At 45.1% G+C, this 24,265-nt stretch overlaps 1 protein-coding gene across 1 annotated transcript in view; it reads left to right on the forward strand.

Moving 5' to 3' along the window:
- Positions 1–24,265, forward strand: part of P3H2 (prolyl 3-hydroxylase 2) — a 67,991-nt gene that overhangs the window by 33,088 nt on the left and 10,638 nt on the right. Inside the window, exons 2-6 of the mRNA XM_071566692.1 lie at positions 17,202–17,348; positions 18,303–18,492; positions 21,237–21,368; positions 22,508–22,650; positions 24,075–24,164. Coding sequence (XP_071422793.1) covers positions 17,202–17,348; positions 18,303–18,492; positions 21,237–21,368; positions 22,508–22,650; positions 24,075–24,164 — 702 coding nt within the window. The remainder of the gene's footprint in view (positions 1–17,201; positions 17,349–18,302; positions 18,493–21,236; positions 21,369–22,507; positions 22,651–24,074; positions 24,165–24,265) is intronic.

The following is a 24,265-nucleotide window of genomic DNA, read 5'->3' on the forward strand; positions in this document are numbered from 1 at the left end:
GGAGGATTCCCATGGCGTGGTGAGTAGGAGTTGATAGCTTGTACCTCACAGACCTCCCGATGTGCAAGAGAAAAACTCAAGTATTAAGGACACTTGGTGGCTGTCCTTCCTGCAGACCCACATTATTCCAGTCCACTTCACCTGAGTCTTCTCCTTTTTGCACCATTTCATTTTCTCCTTGACTGACAATGAAAGCAATATGCTATTTTGATATTATTAGTGGTAGAAAGGCCTAATCAGCCCTTTTCTTTCCTTGACAGTATCTGCCCTGCCTGCCTGGGAAGCTGATCCACCCTGCCCAGCCAGTCATACAGCAGGATTTCCCAGGGACTGTGGCACAGCATCCCCCTCCCTTTCCTCATGTTTGTCCCATTTACCAGGCATAGAGGGCTGTGGGAAAAAGTCAGCCTGATTTTGTCGTTCTCCTTGCTCTGAACTGCCAAATTTTGAAGGTATTAACTTGGTTATCAAATCTCAGCTGTGGGCTGAAACTTGGCAAAGAGGCTTTTGGGGGTAAAGTGTGTGTGTGTGATGAAATATAATGGATTTTCCTATAGGAAGCATCCTGGATCAGGGACATAAGCACAACAAGAGCGTTCATCATCCCCATGCCTCTATATTTCTTCACAGCAATGTGATTTATAGGCAGGGGACTCATCTGAGTTCAGATTTCTTTGACCAGCATTTGTGGGTTGTGGTTCACACTGATCTGCTGTGCTTCTTGACCCTTTCTTGCCAGCTAAACACATGCTTGAGTCTTGTTAGGGTAATTCATTGCAGTGGTCAAACTTCAAAAGTTCCCATCTCCTCACCTGCAGATCTGATACTACAATCCAAGCAAGCTGTGGAGTTAACCCACAGGAGAAGCTTTGAAAAAACAGGCAAACCTGGAGCATCTGCTTTTGGGGCCAGTTTACCTGGGATTGTATTTTGAGCTCCTGTTAGCATTAGGACTTTTGCCATTGACTGTAATAGTTCTAAGTTTTGATGCTTTCCTGCACCTGCATGTGAGTTCAGAACCATCCAGCCTTATATTTAGTGGCTGGGGAAATACTTTGGACATGTGTTACTTCTTAGGTTGCACAGTGGAGGGTAGAGACGAAAACCGACCCAGCATGAGTGTGGTTGGTAGCACCCTACGGAGCATGATGTCTTGCCCATACAGTGCATTGGCTTGCACGCTGTGTGCCAAGCAGCAGCATGGACACGGTCATTGCTCCACTAAAGCAAGTGGTGAAATGCTGGAAGGGCTATTTCACTTGGGTAGACAAAAAGGTCGCTTGGCTGGAGCCTGTCTGTGTGTCAGTGCAGCACCACATTATGCTCTGACACCTCTCACACTTTGCATACCCTTACTCCTGTTTCCCTGCTGGATATAAGTCAGGAGAGCTGAGGAGGATTTTCTTTCATTTTGTTTCACCAGCTTTCTAATTTAAGTCTCTCTGTCACTTCCTCACTCCAAAACTACTTCTTTGGCAGGGTCAGGAGAGTGAGTCACAGCCATGGCCAAGGATCCTGCCTCCCGCTTTGGCCAGCAGTGCTGCAGCTGGGTCAGAGCAGATCTGCTGGTGATGCTTGTGTGGGCCTGCTTGCTGCAGAGGATGGAGGCACTAACCTGCAGCAGGGGGAGGCTTTCCTGGTGGGAGTCAATTAATAGGTCGATGAGCGAAAATGCTTTTTCTGATGTATGAGCCCAGACTGTTTCCTAATGTGTTGTTTCAAATGAGAGGGTTGTGTGCATTCACGTGGTAACTCCAGCAAACTTCTCCCAAACTTAGGATCACTCTCAAAAGCAAAACTTAGTGGAGACACACCTATACAGAGGCCATCTTTAACATCATGGGCTGGAAAATGAAACTGAATTGTAAATGAAGATGTTCCTTAGAGATTGAATGGGTTTTGCAGAATTTGTGCTGAATAGGGGTAGCCTTTCCATCAGGTTCATAGGAAACAAGAGTTTTGTTCTTTCTGCGGGTATCTGAGTAGGTATCTTGTGCTGAACCTGTTGCTGGAAGAAGAAATGCAGTTCCAGTTGGCAGCATAGTGAAATACAAAGCTTCCTTGAGATACTGTTCTGGGTTTCCATCATGGTAGGACATTGTGAGCCAGTCATCATGGATTTGGCTCTTGCACCCCATTGCTGAAAAAAACCAGAGAAAGTAAATATGCAGACCCTTAGAAAAGCAGCCCATCAATTTTGTAAGTAAAAATGCTAGTGTCTGCTTCTAATAAGAAAGACAGGGAAGGAAGCAGCAGGGAGGAATATTTTGTTTCTGGTGCATAATGTTAAAAGCAAACAAAAGGCCCCTCTTAAGGATAAAGGAGACTTTCAGAAGTGCTGTAGCCCGATTGAGACATGCAGAACTTTGTCCACAACCTTGAGGACTTCCAGGCTAGCTTCAAGCATCATGTGTGTTGGCCAGACAACAATGAACCCTTTGAACATATTTTGGGTCCGAGCACTGTTTTCTTTGAGGGGGAAAGGGAAGGGAGGCTGTTGCTTTGGTCTTGTATCAGCAGCCATCTGTGGTGAGCCCCAGATGCCTTCAGTGGATGGCAGGGCTGACTGTGGCTTCTGTATGCAGGCTGGTTACTTAGGCACTGGACTCACAACAGAAGGTCTGCTGCAGAAGTATTGCCCTGCAAGACTTGAAGTGCCTCTGTCCTACTCTGCAGTTTCAAAGAGAGTTTTTAAGTAACGTGGGAGTCCATGAAATTGTCCTGCTGTGATGTGTCAGCTGTTGACACAGCAACATGACAGTATGTCATCACTTATTTCCTGCTTGAGGGATCATAAAACCTTTTTGTATTATTTGGGCCCATCTGTTTTCCAAAATCTAAGCTCTATTGTATCCTTTCTGTCCTCACTGTCCTCCATTTCCAGACTTCATCTCTGGTGCCTTTCCCAAGCCTCGTTCATGAACTCTGCAGGGTGAGGGCATCTCAAAGACCCCAGCTGACTTGGACATGGGAGAAGGAGTTACTCACTTTCTTGTATATGTTTGGGGCTGCGCTGGCCAGCTGCCAGAGAAGGCCCTACTCTGAGCTGTCTCTTTGCACTACTGTCATCAGATATTTAAGTAACAACTGTTTGGTGGTAGGGCTAACAAAGAAGACTATGTGCAGTCAATGGGCTTCTAAGTCTGATCACTTCACCTGCACAACCTGGGACCAGAAGTGCCAGCACCCCAGCTGACCTGTTTGGCATGAGGCAAAAACATGATATGGCATGTGAAATACACCAATTGCCTTGCAGCCCTGGTTTGAGGCATCCAGACATGGTGGGAAGCCCTCAGTCCATAGCTGAAGAGGAGTTTGAATCTCAAGTTGCAACAAGAAGCCTGGATGTCTGAACAAACCAAGGGGCACAGCTATTCAGCAGCTCTGCTGGGACTGGCCCTCCCTGGTGCTGCATTCAAAGCAGCTGAGTTTTCTCCAGGATTTGAAACCTGCTACTGCTGTTGTTGGTCTGGTGTAAAATCTGGCCCAGGGTGATGGAAGTTTGGAGATTGGTGTTGTCTCTTCTGCCCCGTCACAACACAGAGCTTTTGCTGCTGTTGGTGTCCTGTAGAGCAGAACCTTTTTGTCTTGTCAGTGCAGGGACAGGTCTCTGTGCAGCCAGGAACTGGCTATATGGCAAACTCTTTGGAGAGCTGCTGAAGGAGCTTGGCTCAGGTCTCATGTCAAGTAAGATGAGGGAGGGAAACATCTTCAGTTTGTTTGTGGTCTGGCAGCCAGAGAATTTTCTGCTGCTGTCACTGGAAACCAAGGTTCTTTTTCACTTTTACGTCATTCCTGGGATGTTTCTGCTGCCTGTGCCTGTGCCACAGCCTCGCAGCGTGAACGCTCCAGAGCATCTTGTGCTGGGGAAGCGCTCCCAAAGAGCAGTGGAGGGAGGGATGCTGTCGTCATAGGAAGCATCTGTACATAATAACCCAGAGAGCTGAACACAGCACTGCTGCTAACTGTGCAAGTCTGCCCATGCCTCTCTTTGCCAACCAAGTCACCATTTAAATCATGCAGATTTTATTTTGTGCCCCAAATTTATTTTGGATGGAAAGTCACATATTTCCAGTGAAGTTATACCTGCGGTGATGTATGTTTTGAATTAGCCTCAGCAATGACCAAAACACATTTGTCAAAAGTTCTTCATATTTGTAATTTTAAAAGCTTTTTAAAAAAAGATGTTAGAAGGATGCTCTGCTTTTTAATCAGTAGTCTGGTCTGGAAGCAGATGAATATTTTTCCAACAGCTTTTTGAAATGAACAGCTGTTGTGCACTAAAGCAAACAGAAGGACTTTGTGAAAACTAAGTCTGAAGTGACTCTTTTTAAAAACAATCCCAAAATTAGATACAGTATTATGGTTAGGTGCACATGCCAGAAGCTGAGTAAATGTGACAATAGCCTTGTGACTTAGTCTTCCCCCTCATATTTAATCCATCAATCGTTGGCTGTAAATCAGTTTTTAGAACAGAAATGTTGGGAAATGCTGCAGCTCCGGCACTCTGCAGCCTAGGATGCTCTGAGCTGTTGTTAGTGGTGGATGGTGTGTGCAGGGCTGGGAAGCCCCCATTCACTGTGTGGTCTGTGGTGTGCCACTGCCTGCTGCAGCCAGAATGCAGGTTTAGGTTTTTTGGGAAGTCATACCCACTGGTTAGGCTCTAGGTTTTTGTGGATGACTCAGGCTGAGCAAGTGTGCTTTGGATCTTATGAGACTTAAATGTACAGATGATATTGCAAGTGATGTCTTTTTAAAGGTAATAGTGGAGTAACCCTAGAGCTGTTTCTAAGGCGTTGCTGTACTGGAGATGCTGCCTTTGGATTGAGATGCAAAATACAGATCCTTCTCACTGACTGTGATGGGATTTCTCAGGGCTTATGATTTCCATTCAGGGGTGAGTCCCATTAAGATGCCATTACATCCTGGCTACCTTGCTGCCTTCTGTGACTTCTCTTTCAGTCGCTGCCTCTCTCAGTTGTTTCCCTGGATTTTGTTTAATCAAGTTAAAGGACCTTCGTGAACCAGTTGATGATTAGGATCCTTACCATAAGGTTTATTAATATAGTTTTCTATATTTTCTTTTAAAAATCCCTGCACTGGCATATGTGTTTCTTTAAGCATTCTGTTCTGTGCCAGGAAAACCAAGACTTGGTACTGGTGAGAGGGAGTCCAGTTAGGTTCTGCTGCTCCAGGCCAGGAAAAAGTAAGCAGCATCAAGTCTGCTAAGATGACAGAGTTCTTCTGCCTTCATCCGTGTTATGCTGCCATTGGAGCACCTTGCAGGTTTTATTTTCTAAAAAAATAATTCTTTTTCAGAGTTCCTGAGTTTGCTAATTGTGTTTTCAACAAAATGGAAACATGTGCAGAAAGCAAAGGTGAATCAACATCTGCCAATTTCCTCAGCCACTTTATTTTTTTGTTCTTTCTTGTGGATAAATACAAAAAAGAATTTAAGTTTTTGTACACATAAGACCCTCTCTGTCTGGATGTGATTGATTAGGGGTGCTTGCTGTTTTCCTAATTCTCTTTCTTAATCTTGGCATCATCCACCTTTTCCATCTTAGCTATTTCCACTGAAGATGAAATGTTTCTTTGCAAAGGGGAAGGAGACACCCACCCACGTCAGAGGCTTCTTGGATAGACGGATCTATGGGGGAGCAGGAAGCCAACCCTCCCGGGCCACAGCTTAGGGCACCAAAGCCGTAGTGAGCCTGACCCTATTTGACTTCTTTCTAGACCTCAGTCTCTATAAACAGCTTTTTACGGTATTTGCCTTTCAGAGAGGAGCCAGGGTGTGGATGGGAATGCTGACAAAGAGCCACTTATAAGGATTGAGTGAACTCTTACAGGAGTCCAGTGCATAATTTTCAGATCAACAGAAATACCTTGCAATGTCTTAAGCCCTGAAATGTCAACTGCCATTTAAATGCTGTCATTCAGCCTCCCAGCAGTGAGGGCCAAAAGGTTTGTGCTCCTGTTTATCAGGAAAGTTGAATCATGGAGGTGCTTGGTGACTGGTAGAAGTAAGTCAGAACCAGAGCCAGGAATTAAAAGCAGAAACCCAGTGCTTGGAAAACATTGGCTTCTGGCAGGAGGATGACTTCAGCTGTGTCCTCAGCAAGGGCAGACAGCTTCTCATTTTTTGCATACTAAGCACAGTTTTACCCCAGACAGCAGGTTACTGTCTCTCAGGCTGCTAGGGTGATGTCAGAGGTGGGGCTGCAGGCAACAGCTGAGACACAGAACATGCCAGTGCCATGACTGATAACAGCCTGAGCTCAGGGGTCTCCCCACCAGCATCCCCGTGGGAGACATCACCACCTGAGTATGCTGCTGTGTGGTATTCCTGTCCAGGTCTCCATGGGCTCTGGGCTGGTGTTCATCCCGCAGTGGCTGACAGGGCTCCCTTTCCAGGGGGCTGCTGTTCTTCGCTGGAGCTGCACCAAGCAGCTGCTTTCTCCATCTCAGACAGACACAGCAAAGCAAGCAGTGATGGAAGAAACACCTCCCTTGTGCCTACAAGTGACACATCCTTTAGGATGTTACTTGCTGGTGCCGGTGAAAGCTGAGAAACTGAGGAGCCAGTGCTTGGGCAGGAGACCAGTGAAGGTCATTCACCTCTGCGGATGCTTTTAAGCTCCTGATATGAAGAAGACTGTGGAAGAATGAGTCTGTACAGGGTTTCCAGCAAGCAGGGCCACAAGGGTGTCAGAAGCTGGAAGTTAACATTGTGAGTTTGTCCAGGTTGTGACTGGCATCCCACCTGGCTCTATCCATATCTGCCTTCAGTACAGGAATCTGTGCAGACGAAGTGTCCAGTCTTGTGTACTGCTCTTGCCCAGGGTAATGTTCTTATTTCCAACTTTTGGCTGTGAGGAAGAAGGGTGAAGGTACACACCTGTAGGAGAGCACCCAGAGTCAGAAACGTGGGATGTGCCACTGACAAGCCCTTTGCAGAGGGCTCATCTCTTGGTTGCTCTCAAGGAGAGACATGTGCTCGGTTCCTCTTTGGTCACTCCTTTGGCCACATGTGAACTGATCAAACTGGGAGCTGACACATCCCACCCATGTCATTCTACTAACTCTTGTGAAGGGAAAACTGCACTGCAGGGAGGACCCACAGCTCTGCTGTGCGTTTCTGTAGGCTCTTTCCTAAACCAGGATAACAAGATTAGTGAGAATGCTTGGAAGCCTGACTCAGTGAACCTTAGCTCAAGTCTTCCTTACCTGCCTTCTCCAAACAAGTTTGCTGTAGGTTGCTCCTGTTGGATGCAGCACCTGCAGCTGTTGTTCGGCTGCCCGCCAGGATGGGCAGCAGCTCCTGTGCAGCTCACAGGGTAAAGCTGATGCCACTACAGCAGCAGATCTTGCAATTTGGTGCTAATGGCTCTATAACTCCATTACAGTGCATTTGCAGGGGTTTTTTGATACACTAATTAACCAATGGTTTGATTTGATGGTGATACCCTGAGCTCTATTACAAGTGGGTGATTATAACTCAACATCCCAGTGGGCCCCATGGCACAAAGGAGAGGTTTGAAGGCGACACTCTGTGTGCAGCACATTAGGCAAAGGCTCCTTCATCCCACTGCTGGATCAAATGTCCTGATGAAGAAATGGAGCTGTGGGAGCTTGTTTCACTCCTCCGAGGAATAGTGTTAGGAGCCGCTGATTCTGAAATCTGCTTCTGATTTGCTGTGAGACATTGGACTCCTTACCTGCAAGCCAGGGAAAATGATACCTCTTTTCAGGGGCCTCGCAGGGCTCAGCTAACATCAATAAGGGACGGAGGGGAGATGAAATAGCTGTGGCATTTTATTGTTATTATTAATGATGTAAATGGAAGCCAGGGCATCTCTGTGATCACTGCATTTGCCTTTTGAGATTTGGCTGTGTTTTTTCCCTCCCCTACCTTTTACTAATGAGAGCAAAGTTAGACCTACTTGTTGTAATAGAAGGGCTCATAAACCAGCATTTCTCAGTGTCTGAAGAAAAAGCGGCGTGTTTCCTGGTATAATTAGGCCCAGGCTCTCAGGAAATGAAGGCTGTCTAGTTGATAAGTGTTTAATAATGATTACCAAGCCAAGGCTGAGGAAAGCAAGCAAAGTGTTTTCATTTCAGAAGCGGCAAATCCAGCTGAGACTTGTGGTGTGTGTCATGTATGGAGGCAATTGTCCAAGTCTTATGTGGCCTTGCTCGCTGAAGCACGAGCCAAATTCGCCCTGATGTAACTCCACAGGAGATGCTGGAGCTACACCAAGGGCCTGAGCAGCAGCATACACTCCTCCCAGCTGTGCCCTTGGGCTGTTGGAGATGTCATTCTGGAGCCTGGTGTTACTCTTCTCTCAAAGCCAGCAATTCCTCTCTCAAATTAGTAATGGTGCTGAGGGAGCTGATGTAGGGTGAGAGTCACATTTGCAAGGGTAGGATTACATCCTCCTCAATGAAATGCATGTTTCTTCAGTATTGCTGGGTAGGCTGAATGTGGAAGTGCATGCAGGCGAGTTCTTCAGCATGCTTTTTTCCATATTTTTCTCTTTCTTAGAAAGAGAATCTCTCCTACAGAAATGTCAGGGTCAGATTTTGCGGAGAACATATCTGGCAGCTGCTCCGCTGTGAAATCTATACAGTCCATACCATGTCGACATACTTATCCTGTCCACCAAAAAGCCCTTGAGACCTGATGTGCTCTCAGTGTTCTAGATGAGAGGGTGGGTTGCAGACCCTCTCCACTGCCCTGTTTCATCTGCCTTCCTTTCAGAAGGTACATTTTGGTGGGAAACTCCATCCTTGTTTTACTCAGATGAGTTTGAGTTTTAGAGCAATGACCACTGGAGGAACCTGAGGAGTTCTGCAGTGCTGCTGCAGGGCCTCTTGCCTTCCAGGCGTGCAGATGTGTGCAGGTGTGTTTTGCAGCAACTCGCACATGTTCTGAAAGTCTCTAACAGTGGTAGATCTTTCTCAGCCATACATGTACTCTGGTGAAAATAATATACTGATGTTTTAAAATCTCCCAAATCCCTTATTTATTGCAGCTTGTGTAAATGAGTTCCAGAAAGAATTACACAGCTTCCCAGAGGACAGGCCCATCAGTGGCTTTTAAGCACAGTGGTCCAGAGGCAAATCCTGATTCAGGAAGCCTGTAAGCTGCTGCTTTTCCTGTCAATACCCCATGTGCAAGGGTCACTGTGTACCTGCCATGTCCTTATGGTTTGCCCACAACTGTCCACCCCTGACCACTGCTGGGGAAAGATCCCTGAGACACCTGAATGTTTGGACTGAATTTGGCAGTCCATATAGTTAGTGCCCCTGGCAAGACCTTCCCTTTCCTTTTGAGACTAAACAAGATTATGTTGCAGAATTATGGATATATTTTCAATTACTTCCTTGTATTCTCTCCCTTTCTCTGCGAACTTTGATTCCAGTGCAGTGCCTTGATGCTGGCCCAGTAGTGGTGAATCAGCATACAAGTTTCTTTTCAAAGATGTCAGTTTTCTCTAAAGTCACCTAAGGCATGAGCTCAGTTTGCTTCCCCATGGTGTCAGTCAGTTCCCATCACAGTGAGCAGAGCCATTTGTAGATCTTCTTTATTCTTTTCAAAATGCCTGATGAATTGGAATGGTGATCTGATGATTTATTTAATCGGGTCTGCAGTGCCCTCATGTCCATCATCATGATGATTTCCATGAACTCAGCAGCTGTACGCCATGATCCATTGGTTTATAACTTGAGCCCTAGAAAAGGTAATCCAGAAACATTGTGTCTGGAAAAACAGTAATTAAAACAATGTCCTTGAAGACTCTAAAAAGGGTTTGGGTGAGGGGATGATCCATAGATGTGCTATGAGTCTGTTTGCTCCTTGAAATGTATTGTTTGTTTGCTTCTCCCCTTGCTGCCCCATCATGGCTCAGGTCACAGGGAGAGAACCTCTTTCTCAGATAGCACAGTACTGTTTGCAACCCACCTTCAGGACCATGCACTCTGCTTTTCCAGATAAAACTCTGGTGTTAACAATAAACTGACCATAGTCACTGTCTGAGTTGGTGAGTACCTTCTTCAACTTCAACAACCTTTCTGTTGCTCAAGGGAAAGGTAGGGAAGTAGTCTTCTGGCTTGTTCAGGGCTCAAGCCCTTTGACAAAATTCTACTTGCATATAAAAAGGCTGCAAAAAAGTATCATTTATCACCAGGTTGCTGTGGCATTCTGTCTCCAGGATGGTCTTGGCAAGGTACGTGTCTTCTCAGAAGGGCGTATTCTAGGCTTTGGATGTTGTTGAGAAGCAGCAGACAAGCATATGCATTCTCACAGGAAACCTTGGCTCCCAAAGGGCATTCAGCAGCTCATCATGTCTGACTCTTCCAAGAGGTGCTGAGCCATTGCTAAACAGTAGAAAGGGAGAAAAGTTTCTGATGTAAGAATTTTTCTGCTTGTCTTGGATTTTTCTGTTGCATTTTTTTAAAGTGTTTTAGTAATTATTTCTATAGAGATACCAGTGTGGAGATGGCTTGATTAGAATCTGACCCCACTATCAATCAGTACAGTTCGATCAACTGCAATGTCCAGGGAGGCAGGATGCTAGAGAAAATTCTGAAGTGCAAAGCTGCTGCTTTATGGGTCTCAGGGAGGAAAGATACATAAAAGCAGGAAAAATTCAGAATCTGGAAAACAGAGGATGTGTGGCAGTTATGCTGATTTTGGATCTAGTCTGACTTGCATTGCTGCATTCTTGCTGTCATTCTGGAGGAATGCCATTGATCCTTTCCAGGCACATGTACTGATATCCAGAAGTTTGCCGTAATAAAGTGCTTCCCCTTATTCTTGTAGGCACATGGGTTACATCAGCCTGTCATGCATAGCCCTCAGGTGATCCACTGTTGGTTGTGTAGTACTTGTTAATCAGTTTCAGTCACAAGAGTATAACTCAGATCCCCTCACTGGGAGAGGAGGTTGTGTGTTGCTGTTGTTTTAATGAAATCCTTTGCTGGTGGGAAGTCTTTTGGTTGACACATGCTGCAGCATGTTTTGGCCTTCATCTTCTTTAGAATAAGCACTTTTAAGTCTGTTACTGTGCCGATGACTCTGTTATGGATTGTGCTTGCCAGGTGTTCCCCATTCCATCTCCGTGCCATCACTTTGCTTCATTTCTTTCATCACAGATGAGTTTACCTTGTTTCTGGCCCAAATCAAATGTATTTGGGTTCCTAAAGCTGGGAGACTTTGTGGAAAGGTAGAATATTGTTTTTTCCTGTGGCTTCTCTGCTGCTGGAGTGCTCTGCCTGCTTCCTCCTGTGACTCACACTCAAGTGATGCAATCCCCCAGCCCTTTTAAACTGACTGCCAAGTTTGTTTTGTTCTGTTTTTCCCCCGAAAGCATGTGATCAGTTTCAGTCTTGATCAGATTGAAGCATTCCAGCGATCTTCCTCCCCTTTGTAGGCAAAGGGCTCCCTCACTCCTTGCCAGCAGGTTCAGAAAGAGTCACCTCTCTCCTCCTGAGGTATTTCCACAACTCTCTGCAGAGACCACCTGCCTCTCTGTCTATTATCGGTCAGTATATCAGACGAAAGCTCATTATTTGCCTAGCAGGCAGTGGCCTACAGGACTCTTGCTGGTTGTCCCTGAGGAGGGGATAGTCACATCCTGCTTGTTCCCAGCTGGTCGATTTCATTAGGTTAAAATGCCTGGGCTAATCTTTGATACTTTCCCAGGTGAATGATGACTTGGGCTGCCACAGGGATCCTGTAACAACAGGAGGAAGAACACATATGAGTGAACTTTCTCTCTGGTTTTATGCCCTTCACCTTTTAGTATCAAGCACTGCTTGTTGCCCTTAGTCTGCAAGCGTACTGCTTCTCCCATGCTACTCATCCCCGAGGGCCAACAGCTAATTACATGACCAGGGAAAACTCTGGGGTGTAGGAGCCTCACAGGTAACCATCTGCACAGATTCCTGATGGTTGAATACATCTCACCTTTTCATGTGAAAATTGTAAGGGAAGCTCTTAGCTTTCAAATTACGCTGGCATCCTTATAAATAGAGAGGAGGAGCTGCTCAGAGCCCGTGGTCCAGGATGTTTTGCAGCACTGACTCTGGCGCAGCCATCATGTACTGGTAGTGTAGTGTGGTGTTTAAAGCTGGAGGAAAGGGAACAACTGTCACTATGACCTGATAGGAGTGACAGGGTGGTGTGCTGAAATGTGTGTATTGTCAGCTCCTGACTGTGATCTCAGCTGTCATCTACTGGAATGAAGGGAAGAATCTCATCTACAAGGGGTTTCTTGTCTAAGCTCCAAAACCCCAGTTTTTTTGTTTCGCTGGGAGAGCCCACACTGAATGTTATAGGATACTTTTCCTTGTTGAAAATACTGTTTCACATACAACTTAGCTGCTATCAGAGTATCAGTGTCCTGAGCGTCTACACTCAGGACAAAATCTGGTTTACAGTGTTTTTCACAATCAGTCAGATTGAAGGTTCAGTAAACACACATTTCCCACTGCTTGCTCTGCAGATGGAACTGCAATGCTTCAGTGTGTTTGAGATTTATATGGGAAGAGACCTTCCCACTGGGAAGTGATTTTGCTGTGAGTAATGCCCTGTTCCTTGTGTGGGATTTATTACACAATTGTGCACTGAAGCATATAATGCAAAGCCAGAAACGTGTGGAACTCTTCATTCTTACATTCCTGGGAACAGTTTAAGAGGAGCATGTCAGAGAGGGAAGGAAGGAAGATGTAAGAATCAGTCTAATTTGCTTTCTCAATGCAAAACGGCCCTTTCGGACAGGATTATCCAGTCAGTCCTCTTGGTATGGGCACATGTACACTTAACGTAAAATACTACCAGCATGGCTCAAGTGAGAGATTTGTTAGGAAATATTATTTCTGTCTTGATTAATGAATTCCATGAAGAATATTAAAGTAGCTTGTTCAGTTTGGTTGTAAATTTCCAGTATCTCCTACTTTCTGGAGACTAATTCAATATCTAGTCAGCTCTTTTGACCATGTACCTACCAATCCACACATGTTTTTGTACTCAAAATGGCTTGTTGGAATACCAAAAAACCTCAAACTCTTCAGAAATTTCCTTTCTCATGAGAAATTTTCACTCTGCTAATTCTCCAAATTTTTTCTGTTTGGATTTGGGTCTACCAGAATGATTAGTAGGCCGTGGCACACAATGAGCTGGGGTGGTCTAAAAGGAGCTGTCCAAAGCGTGCTGAAGGTTGTCTTCATTTTGAAAATGAAAAAGATCTCTAAAAAGATGTGTGTAGAGTTTCCAGGACTGCATCATTACTGTCTCTCATCAAAGCAGTGGCAGGGATAGGAGCCAACCCTATTTATCTGGATTTGGAAGACAAGAAACTGGTAAATGCTTTGGAGAGCAGGGGTTGGTGTGTTACTGGACTGCTTCACATCTTTGTCTCTTGGTACCTATTCCTACACTTGACTAAGGTGTTTTGCTGCCATGTGTTTGCCTTGCTCTCTGATTTTAGTTTTTCTGTGGGTTCAGTGCATGCTGTGGTGGGCTGAAGACAGCTCAAGTATCATTCTGTAAATGTTTGATCCCATCAACAGGGAGGAAATTTCCTGATTAACTTCTCTGGAGAATTTTTTGTCCTTACTTGCAATAATAAAATAGTTGAGACAAGGTCACATGCTATTTATAGCCATCTCACTGCTGCTTGCTTCTACTCGCACAGGCAGTAAGCTCTGCACAGACACAACGAGATTAATCCTTCACGACACTGAACCTTTTATTTCCCTTGTTGTCTGTGATTGCAGACCACAGAGCCTCCCTCCTCTGCAGAGCCCAGTGCCCTAAGCCTTCAATACAACACAGCAGCAGTGGGGCTATGGAAAAGTTTAGAAAAACATTATCTGTTCAGCATACTGGGAGTTGTCTGGGAGGTTTGAGAGACTTTAGTTTCTAGGCCAGTGGAATGGTTTGAAATTTTTCCTCCATGCCAAGCTGAAACTTAGGTGGACAGGTACTAGGATGACAATGAACTATTAAACATCTGTTAACATTATATTACGTGTTTCATCATGCAGCCCGGGAAGGCTCCATAAAGGATTTTCTCATTGGTTATCAGTGAGAATTGGGATCAATTGCCTAGTAATGCTCAAGATGTTCATTCAAGGTCCTTTCCCCAGTCTGTATATGTCCCTGTATAATGCTCTGATTAAAGCAGCTTTCCTAATCCAAGCCCCCTCTGCAGGCTGGAAGTCACAGTCCTGAAGTCCAGGCCAGCACCATCCCAGATGGGGATGAAACTGAGCATTTGCAATTTGCGAAAATTCTTTCATCAGAAATTCTACTGCTTAAAATATTTTTCTGTGAAACGAACTGTGCCTAACATCTCAATGAGGAAAATAAATATTTCCCAGCACTAGAACCCAGAAGCACTTATGCGTTGTGTTTTGCTGTTCTCAGCTCTAGCTGTCGGCATGTTAAAATGAAAATGGACAGGGCAGGGTGGTCCTGGGACTCTCTTGGTTCTGATGTTCTGATTTCATTTGTCTTCTCTGGCTGAAATACACATGGTTTGATGCAAAGCTGCAGCAATAGTCCAGTGGTCTCATTCCAGTGGGGTGAGCAAGCAGACCTTAGAACACTATTGAGGTTGTGAGTCTACAGTTGTCATTTTTTCCTTGTGATTTTCATTCAGCAATGGTTGTACAAAGATCAAAATCTCCTTGGATTACGTGCTTGAACATGCTCATGGCCCCCAAGTTGCTTGCCATCCAAATAAACAAAATTACCACTCTGAGGGGAAAATGCTATTATTTTTATTGTTATTTGTTTAAAACCAAGAAAAATCAGGCACAAAGAAAACAAATTTTTTTTCCCCAATGGCTGCACAGTGAGATTGTGACAGGGCCAGAAACTGAGTCCAGGTGTCCTGAGTCCCAGCCCAGACCTTTAAATACCAAAATATCCTGCTCCTTGTGAATTCAGTGTTTTGGCAAAAGTTTCCCCAGAATGTTTCATAACTAATGTCAGTGCTAGACTCTGAACATGTCTTACCAGTTAGGAATTTGCTTTTATATACACTCAACCACTTAAAAACTCCCCCAAACTTAGCAGCTGTTGGCTTCTTTGTGTTACTTGAATGTTTCTAAGGCAAATATCAGACATGATAAATTGAAATGTGTTGAGTTGAAATATTATGCTTTGAGTCGCCACTTAGCAAACTCTAAAGGTCATCTCTGTTGTGAAGAGCCAGCAAGACTAGACACACTGTGAGCCTTGTTTGTAAGGGATTTTTTGTTGTCTAGAAATCAGGTTCTTTCTATCTCACAGGGCTGGATGTTATTCAGAAGTGCTAAGCCCATCTTGGGATCTGTGGCAGTTTTTGACAGCTTCCCGAAAGGGAGCTAGAACCAAAGGGAAAAACAACATCCCACTTCAGACTATTGCAGGTTGTGCCTGGAGGAACCACTTCCCTTGATGAGATGCACTCAGTCCCTTTTAAATTTGCATTGACAGGGTGGTGTTTGTGAATAGAAATCTGCGATGTGGAGGAATGCAATTCTGAACAGCTCAAATATTGACTTCATTAGAGTCCTCTGGATCAGGTCAGCAGCTCATGTGCCTCCAGCAAACTTGACTCTTGCTCCATCTTGACTGTCTCTAATTACTGGCTGCAGTGGCAGTCCTACATACACTCAGCAGGACTTGAAAGTTCCCAGTGTGAGATGCTCTGGTCAGGTCTTTATCCCTCATCCAGTGGTGTCCAGCTGCAGTGAACTTTTCCAGAGTGGGATTATGTTGAGATGAGCTTTGTCAGGATGGGATGGATGTTTCTGAATAGGAATGCATCTTTTTTGTAAAAAAAAAAATAAAATTTTGCACTGGAGGGGTTTCAATTTTTTTTGTGCTGTCTTGAGTAAAAATTTCTTACATTAATTCTCTCCTCCTGCTGGAAAGCCAAGAAATTATTATGGAGAGTGGTGTCCTTTGAAAAACTCCAAATCAAAGACTGGAATGTATGTTGGTTTTGCAGTAAAAGCTGACTTCCATGCATATGTTGTCAGTATAGAGATAAACCTTAAAAACAACTGAAGTTTACACAAGGCAAATTTTTTGCATTTCTGTGGACACTGAAGCACAGCTGTGCTTTAGTGTGGAGAGGGCAGGTCTGGGGAGTGGGCTGGGATGCCATCTGACCAGAGCTTTCATCTTCCTTTTGCAGATATTCATGTGTGCTTCTTTTGCCAGCTCTGCCCTGGAGCCTCTCTGCCCTGTTCCAGGTGCAGGATAACAGGGTGTGAAGCTCATCCCTCACTGCAGGTCTCTGTTCAAGGAGAACACTTGGACACAGCCTGGCTAGGGCCAGGATTAGCCTGGTCCAGGCTGACAAGCTTGCGTGAGCCTGGTCAGACTCTGGACGTGCCTCAAGGACCTGACTTCTGGTTGCTCCTTCTCAGTGGTGTTGGCTTTCTTTCAGGAGCAAGTACATTAGTGACTTCTCTCCTGTTAGGTCATGGAGATGTTTCACCTGAACATCTGTTCTGCTCCCTATGCTCCCAGCAGCTGCTGTGGATGTGTTTAGCACTAGCACTTCTATTTGTTTATGAGGCTTTTTCCAGGGTGAAACTAATGTCTGGTCTGAGTTCTGAATGTCTAAATGTGAAGTAACTTGATAAACCAAAATAAACTCCTCTTTATACCTCTGCCTGTATCAGCAGAGTCTGGCCTTTTGCAGCTATCCACAGCTGAGCTTAATAAATGGTCCTCAGTCCCCATTTCCAAGCAGAAGTCCTTAGCCTGGACATAGCTCAGCCTTCAAGGGTTGTAGAGAGAGCAGTCTCAGCATCTGCTTTCCTCTCCTCTCTCTGTCTCATATCCCATGAGACCATCTTTCCACCAGGGGCTGTGGAGGTGTTGAAGTAGCTGAGTTAAGAGGATGTGCTGCTGGAAACTAGATTGGATTGCATCACCAACAGACTCTGTTGCAGTGACCTGTATGGCTCTCAAGAACTCCAGCGCTTCCCATTTCACTTGTACTGGGCTTTCCTCTTCAGCTGTTTTCTTTACCCTCTGTGTTCAGGTTTTCCTTGGTTATCCCATCACTGTCCAGTCCAGTGGTATCAAAAGAATGTCAGAGGTACAAGTGTCAGAGGATGCAGCATAAGCTGCTGTGTTCACTTTCCTACATCAGCAAGCTCACTTGATCTTTCTTTCCTTGTTACAGCTGAACAAGCTGGAGGAGGCAGCAAATGCAGCTCATACCTTCTTCATGGCAAACCCTGAGCACATGGAGATACAGCAGGACATTGAGAACTACAAGACCACGGCAGGGAAAGTCAGCTTGATTGACCGGGAGGCCAAGCAGCACATGGTGAGTCTGAGCTAAAGAGGTACCTAGGTTAAGTATCAGGCAGTCTGGAGAGCAGAGATTTAGGAGGGCAAGAGAGGACCATCTGTGAATAGGGAGATTCTTGCTGAGGTCCATATTAACAGAGAAACAATGCAGCAAAACAAACTCTCAGCATTTTCCTGAGCAGACAAGCCAACTCCTGCCTTTTCAAGGCATTCTGCTCTTTGTTTGATCACTGCCTCCTCAGCCTGGTCCCTCTCTTTGGAGGACTCTGGAGTCATCTGTGACTGTAAACACACACCAGAAGACAGCCTTGATGAATGCCTCCATGGGCACTGATAGATAGATCTTGGCTCCTGTGTGTTTCTTTTGAGCTGAGTTCTACCATCGGGGCAGGGTACATGCACATGAGTGGCTGTGCTGGTGAGGGTGCAAGGTAACAGGCAGAAGAATGTCAGCTTTTTCCACCTCTCTGAAGCAAAAGCCCAAGATAAATGCTAGAGTCATCCCCAACTTCCTGATTTCACAACACTCAAGGAAGCAGGAGTTGCTGTTTGGTGTAATTAATGGAGGTGCTCATTAGGGTCTATTCTAAGAAAGATCTTCCTTGATCAGGACCAGTCTTTCCCCTTGGCTATCAGTGTTTTGTTTGGCAGGAGGGTCAAAACAAAGCAAAGGAATGTTTTTTCATATAATGTATAATCTAGCAGTGGCACTGAGGATTCCCTAAGTAGGGAGGAGTTCAGAAGAGCATTTAGGCAGGTTTATGAGGTTCCAGTGGTCCAAAAGTCATCTGATGGCTTAAACGTGGTTTGGTACAACCAGTTACATCTGATAGGTCTCTGGGAAGATTATTCTGTCCCTGCCCTCTTGTACCTTCTGTTGAGAAGCTTCTGCAGTTGGCAAGGGCAGGATGGTGTGGTCCAGGCAGCATAGCCTGCTCATGGTCTTGTGTTCTGTATACCTACTTTGCAGGAGGACTACAGTGCTGGAGTAAGGCACTACGACAAAGAGGAGTACGGGCTGGCCATTGAATTTTTGGAGCGTGCGTTGAAAGGGTACTACTCCGAGGATGAAGATTGCCAGATCATGTGCGAGGGACCGCAGAGATTTGAGGAACATGAGTACCTGGATTATAAGGCTGGTCTCTACGAAGCTATTGCAAGTGAGATATTTTTGCATTTTTAAGGTTCTTGCCCTTGGCTCTGAAATGTTTTTAATTACTGACTTTAGACCTTCGACTGGATTTGGGGGTGTCTTTCCTTCCATCACTGCTGCTGGTGTGTAACACTGCAGGAGACATTTAGAAGTCCAGAAAGTGCAAACTCAGAGGACAGGGAACTAGAACATCTCGTTTTGATGCTATATAGAAGCTGAGCTAGAAGAATTGCATTTCCAGATGTGTGAAGCATTTGTAACTTTCCACAAGAGCTGGAAATGTAGGTGCTTTATCATAAACTGCTTCTGTTTCCCCCTTGTACAGTCTTACACACCTCCCTGCAATCTAGACATTGCTGTCTTTTGTTTATGTTTTCTGGTTTTGAGAGCATATGAAGAGAGTAGCAGAGTTCTCTTGGTCATGCTCCAAATGGCCAGGAAAATTGCCAAAAAGGCTCATAACAGATTTTCTCCCCATCCAAAAGGATGGATTTGTCATTAGTGGAGGCCCACCTAATTATGATCTTGACTGAAATCTCTGGAGAGAATTGAATGTTACCCTGTAATCTTCAGATTTGCATGTGTGGCTGTGAGCCAAAGGGGATTAAAACAGTTCATTCTCAGAACAAATGAGATTACATTTAATTAGTCGTAAGGGAAGGAAGAGCAATAAATTAAGGTTTGTTTGGTGGCAGAAATCGTATTTATCTGCTTACGGTCTTGGAGTTGCATCAAGCTTAGTAGTCTTGCTTCTTGTGTGGAAAATACTTTGCTCAGACACAGATTGTTTTTTGGGATTGCATAATTCTGTTTGTGTCGAGACAGGAAATCTAATTGAAACAACCAACATGAGAAACCACCAGCATACCGGATGGGGAACTGCCTTTGTTGGGTTTGCTTACCCATGCGAAAAATAGAAGTGTTGTAAGGGCTGACTTGGTACTAAAGTAACTGTGCTTTTAGAGCCGTGGTTAGGACACCGGAGGCCACATCAAGAAAGCAGCCTTCAGTGGCAAAAAAACCCCACCTTCCTTCTCACTGAAAGCTGCTGCTCTTCAAATAGGTTTTGGTCTCTGATAAATTGTTCCTGTGCTGTGCAAGTTGAGTGCAGCTCCAGTGAGCAGAGATGTTTCTGTGCTGGACTATCTGGAGCACAGACATGGTCATGGTGCGGTGGTCCTTAACCCAGAACATCGCCTAGAAGTGAGAACAAGCCGGATGGTCCCTGCAAGTGCTGTGGCTTGGGCAGATATGCCTGGGAGTAACAATTCCAAATCTCAGGACCATACAGGTTGGTACCCAAAGAAACAGGGAATTCAGGATGCACAGAGGGAAGTAAGATTTGTGGTGCAACTGTTTTTCTGTAGGGAATTAAATGATTCCTGACAGGACAGGATAATCCAGAGTTCACCCGTGGGTTCAGGGCACTCAGGTCCAGATATTTCTACAGGGATTGGGAACAATAATGCACCAAGAAAAGAGAGTTTAGGTTTCTTCAAAACTCATTTCTCTTTTCGATCTCAAACTGATTTATCATTCTGCTGCTTAGGGTTGAAACACTCTCACTTCTCCCCACCAGGGACAGATACATTTCAGAGAATTGATTCCAGTCTATATAGGCTGTTTCTAGGGCACTTTGACAGTACCAAGAAAAAGCAGTGCTTCTCAGTGATGGATTTATTATTTCAGGTCTAGAATGCTTAAATAGCTTTAAATTACAACAATATTATTTATATCCTTTCCCATCTTGCTTTTCTTAATGTAATACCCTGGATATTTATGGTAAGTCAGATGACTACTCAGACTACCTGTCTGGAGCAAATGGGGACTGTTTTGAGTTTCCACTTGATTTCATTGCAAATTCCTCAGGCTGGTTTTTTGGCAGCTCTGAGAAATGCTTTGGTAGCTGAGCACATGGTTGTTTTCAAGCTTGTGTTTGTTCCTTAAGGTTTTTAAAGGTGTATAGAGGCAGAGCAAAGTGGATTTGTAAGTACATTGCAGCAAAGGCTCCAAATCGGAATCAGATTTCGATGTTTGCTTTGAAATTGTACAGCTGGTACAATGCCTATATTGTGACTTCTCACCAATTAAGAAATTTTGCTAATGGCAGATATTTACCATGTGCTTGTGATTCCCTGGGAGATAGCTCATCTTTGCAAAGCAGCAAACATGGGGATTTCTGCTGCCCATATTTGCACCTCAGACTTTTCAGACTGGTGGTGCAGGTGCCTTGCTTGGCCATACTTGAGAATCTGCACCAACCTCTCTTAGCTAAACCCTCCTGTGCCCTCAGGAACTTTCTTGCTGCAGAAAGGAGAGGATTAATGAAGGGAGTCTGGAGATGGATTTCATGTGGCAGCACATGTGGCCACCTTGTCTTTACGCATCCATTTGCTTTGTGAGTGTCCTCACCTTTGGTTTGGCTCTTGGGGTTGAAGAGGTACCTGTCACCTCCACACATCCCTGCACCTTGCAGCTGCTCCAGGCACACAAAAGAGAGCCTCAAGCTCCCTCTAGAGTTGACAGAAGGAGGAAGGCATTTCTAAAGAGGGGCAAAAATAGGATTGCAATTCTCCACTGGCTTTGGGAAGCAGCCTGAGCCCTTTCTCTAGGTGCACAGTCACCTGCTGGACTAGAGCAGGACGAGCTGTGTGCCCTTCAGTGAGGGTGTTCTAACCTCTGTCTGTCCTTGTCTCAGTACCATAACCACCCTTCTCAGCTCAGACCATCTTCCCCTTCTTCCTTTGGCAGATCACTACATGCAAGTCCTGGCCTGCAAGCATGACTGTGTCCGAGAACTCGCCACACGTTCAGGCCGTATCTCACCCATCGAAAATTTCCTTCCCCTCCATTACGACTACTTGCAGTTTGCCTATTACAGAGGTAAATTGTTGTATTGTTCCTCATACTTGCTGAGTTTTGTTCATTTTGTACAAGTTTGAATTATTTAATGTGAAAGAAAGGCTATTTCCCCTTGATGTCTGTGCTACAATGCTGCAGTGGCATTATCTGAAAGAGTTGGGATGCAAAGGACATTGGACATTGTCTCTTCAAAAGTCAAGTTGACTGAAATGCAATCAAGCAGTTTTGTAAAGGTGTTTTAGATTACCAGTCAAGTTTTCAAAGCCCAACCTTTAGATTAAACATTAATATTCTTTAATTCATACTTTTTTAAGGTCCTTTCATTTGCCTTTTGACATTAAAGTTCTAGGGATTTATATGTTTCCCATTTTCTGAAATGAACATTTTCTGTTAATATATAACAGACATATGAATTACCCCAAGCTTATCCCAAGGTGCCAATTTTTGCCAATTACCGAGTATTTTATGATTCATAGTATAATTGCAGGAGTTGGCAATATGGCAAAATGTCAGGACTTGGCAGTGCTGTAAAATACTGCAAGTTGTGCAGTTCTGTGTGCTGTTTTGTTATAATCTGTTACATAAAAGAAAATGTAGGCAGAATTCTGCTCTCTCAGGCTTGCACTAGGAGTTCTTTCCTGAAAAGGGATGAAATTGCTACTCAGACATAAAAGTTCTTCATTAAGCAACACAATGGGAAGAAAGCAGTAGGAGTGAGTGGTGTTTTGTGTGTGGTGTGCAGGCTTTTTAATTCCCCTGCCCAGTTAGGGGTTTAATGTGGTAGGTAAAACCCCCCTGAGCTCTGAGAGATGCCACACAGATGAGAGGCAGTTTGATGCCACACAGTGTCCACATCCCACCCATCCAGTTGGATCCAATTTAGATACCCTCTGATCTGTGCATGGAGTCAGAGAAGTCTTGTCTCTGTGCCTCAGTTTCCTTGCTGGTGAAATGGAGCAGTTAAGATAAGGTTGCATGTAAAGAGCTCTGTAGACTGCTGAGCTGCCCCTTCAGCTGGTGGGGAGCTCAGGCTGTGCCCTCTCTCCCTGCAGACTCCCCTCCTTGGCTCTGCCCTGCTGTGCTCTGTGTGAGCCCCCAGCACCACCAGTGGCACTGTGCCCCCCTCTATCCCCCCTGACAACTGTTGTATTGCCTCCCAGTTGGTGACTACATAAAATCCCTGGAGTGTGCCAAATCCTACCTGCTCTTCCACCCTGATGATGAAGATGTCTTAGAGAATGCAGCTTATTACGAGAGCCTCTTGGAGCATGTAATGGATCCAGACACCATCAAACCCAGAAAGGTGAGAGTGAGTGACACCTAATTGCTCTTCATGGGAGGCTTTAACGAAAGCATCAGCTGGAAATAAAAGCAGCTTGGCAGCTTTCCCACAGTGGGACCACCTTGAAAACAGAGGTGAAAGTGCTGGGCTCCTGGTGATGATAATTGTCAGGGTGCAAGTCCAGAGTCATTGATGTGGAGGAGAAGCTGGTGGGCAGGATGTTCTTTAAATGGGGATTTCAGCTTAGCAAAGCCCGAACAAGGGCAGAGAGGGCAATGACAGAGTGCCTCAATGACGTCAACCCTCATCTCATCCAGTGCTCCAGAGGAGACATGGAAGAGGAATGCAATGAAGCACTGAGCAAAGGGCAAACTCTGTTAAGAGAGGGATGAGAAATATTTTCCCAAGGGGAGGCTGGGATGTCAGTATTACTCTCAAGTCCTTTAGCTTGGAGTTCAGGGCTCAGCCTGTTCTGCAGGGAGTAGCTTTGCTATCTCAGGGTTAGGCTGGGGTCAAACAACCAAACACTGTGTGTTGTTACCCAGCAGGACAGGCTTCAGCTCCGGTCTGGGCAGCCTTTATCTGTGGCCATGGGGCTGCCTTTCTCACGATGCAGAAGTTTCTCCCATCCCATCACAACCCTGAGGCTCATTCCCCTTGCACGATAAGTAAAGGGTAGGCAGGAATTGTTTTTTCCATTCTTTTAGAGATTCTTTGATTTCCAAGCAAGTCAAGGCTAATTTGGTAAACTGCTAAAAAAGAAAAGGGAAATGATAAAAAGGAAAATAAGAATAATTGTTGGTTTTCCTCACAAAATTGATCTAGGAAAAAACCTGATGCTGACAAAAATATTTAATAATTTCCAGTGTTTTGAAGCTTTCTGTAAAAAGAAACCACTGATTTTTGCTTTGCAAAGTAATTTTCTAGGAGAAACCCCTGTGTTTTGTTTAGAAATTGTTCATTCAAAATAAAGCCCTATGATGGATGATTTCCATCTGGCTGTGCTTTGTGGTCCCCATCCAAGTGTCCTGAGTGCATCCCAGTCTGTGCTGCTGTAGTCCACCCAAAGCCAAGCCCTGGGCTTGTCACTACACATGAGGAAACCAAAGCACAGCCCAGCTGGGGTCCCTGTGCCCCAGCAGCCTGAACCTGACCCCATTCTGCAGCTGGGGCTTCTCTGACCAGTCTTTTGCTCAGATATTTGGATGCACTCTCTGCCAGCTGTGGGCATATATTCTGGGCATTCAGACTTCTCAAATGAGTTGCTGAATATCCCTTCTGTAATGTACTGAGTGGCTCAGTCCTGTGCCCAGGGTTACTCCAAGCATCCCTTACCCCATAGGAGCCTGCAGTGTGGCCTGAGAACCAAACCCCTCTAAAGCAGAGGTGCATTGCCTGTGTCCTGTGAAAACTGCATGTGCAACTACTCCCCTTTTTCTTTTCAGGAAGCAAAAACACTCCTGCAGCGCCATAAACTGGAGTCTCACCTCTTGCAGGTGGCTGCGGCCGGCCTTGGATACGCCTACACAGAGCCGGTAATGCCTGGGTGATCTGTGGCCAGGACCTTTAGGAGTTCACAGCTACAGGACCAGCTTCCCCCTCTCCTCTCCTGTAAAGGCAGTCCCATGTAGGTGAC

The sequence above is a fragment of the Pithys albifrons genome, chromosome 11, assembly GCF_047495875.1.
Source record: "Pithys albifrons albifrons isolate INPA30051 chromosome 11, PitAlb_v1, whole genome shotgun sequence".
NCBI lineage: Eukaryota > Metazoa > Chordata > Aves > Passeriformes > Thamnophilidae > Pithys > Pithys albifrons.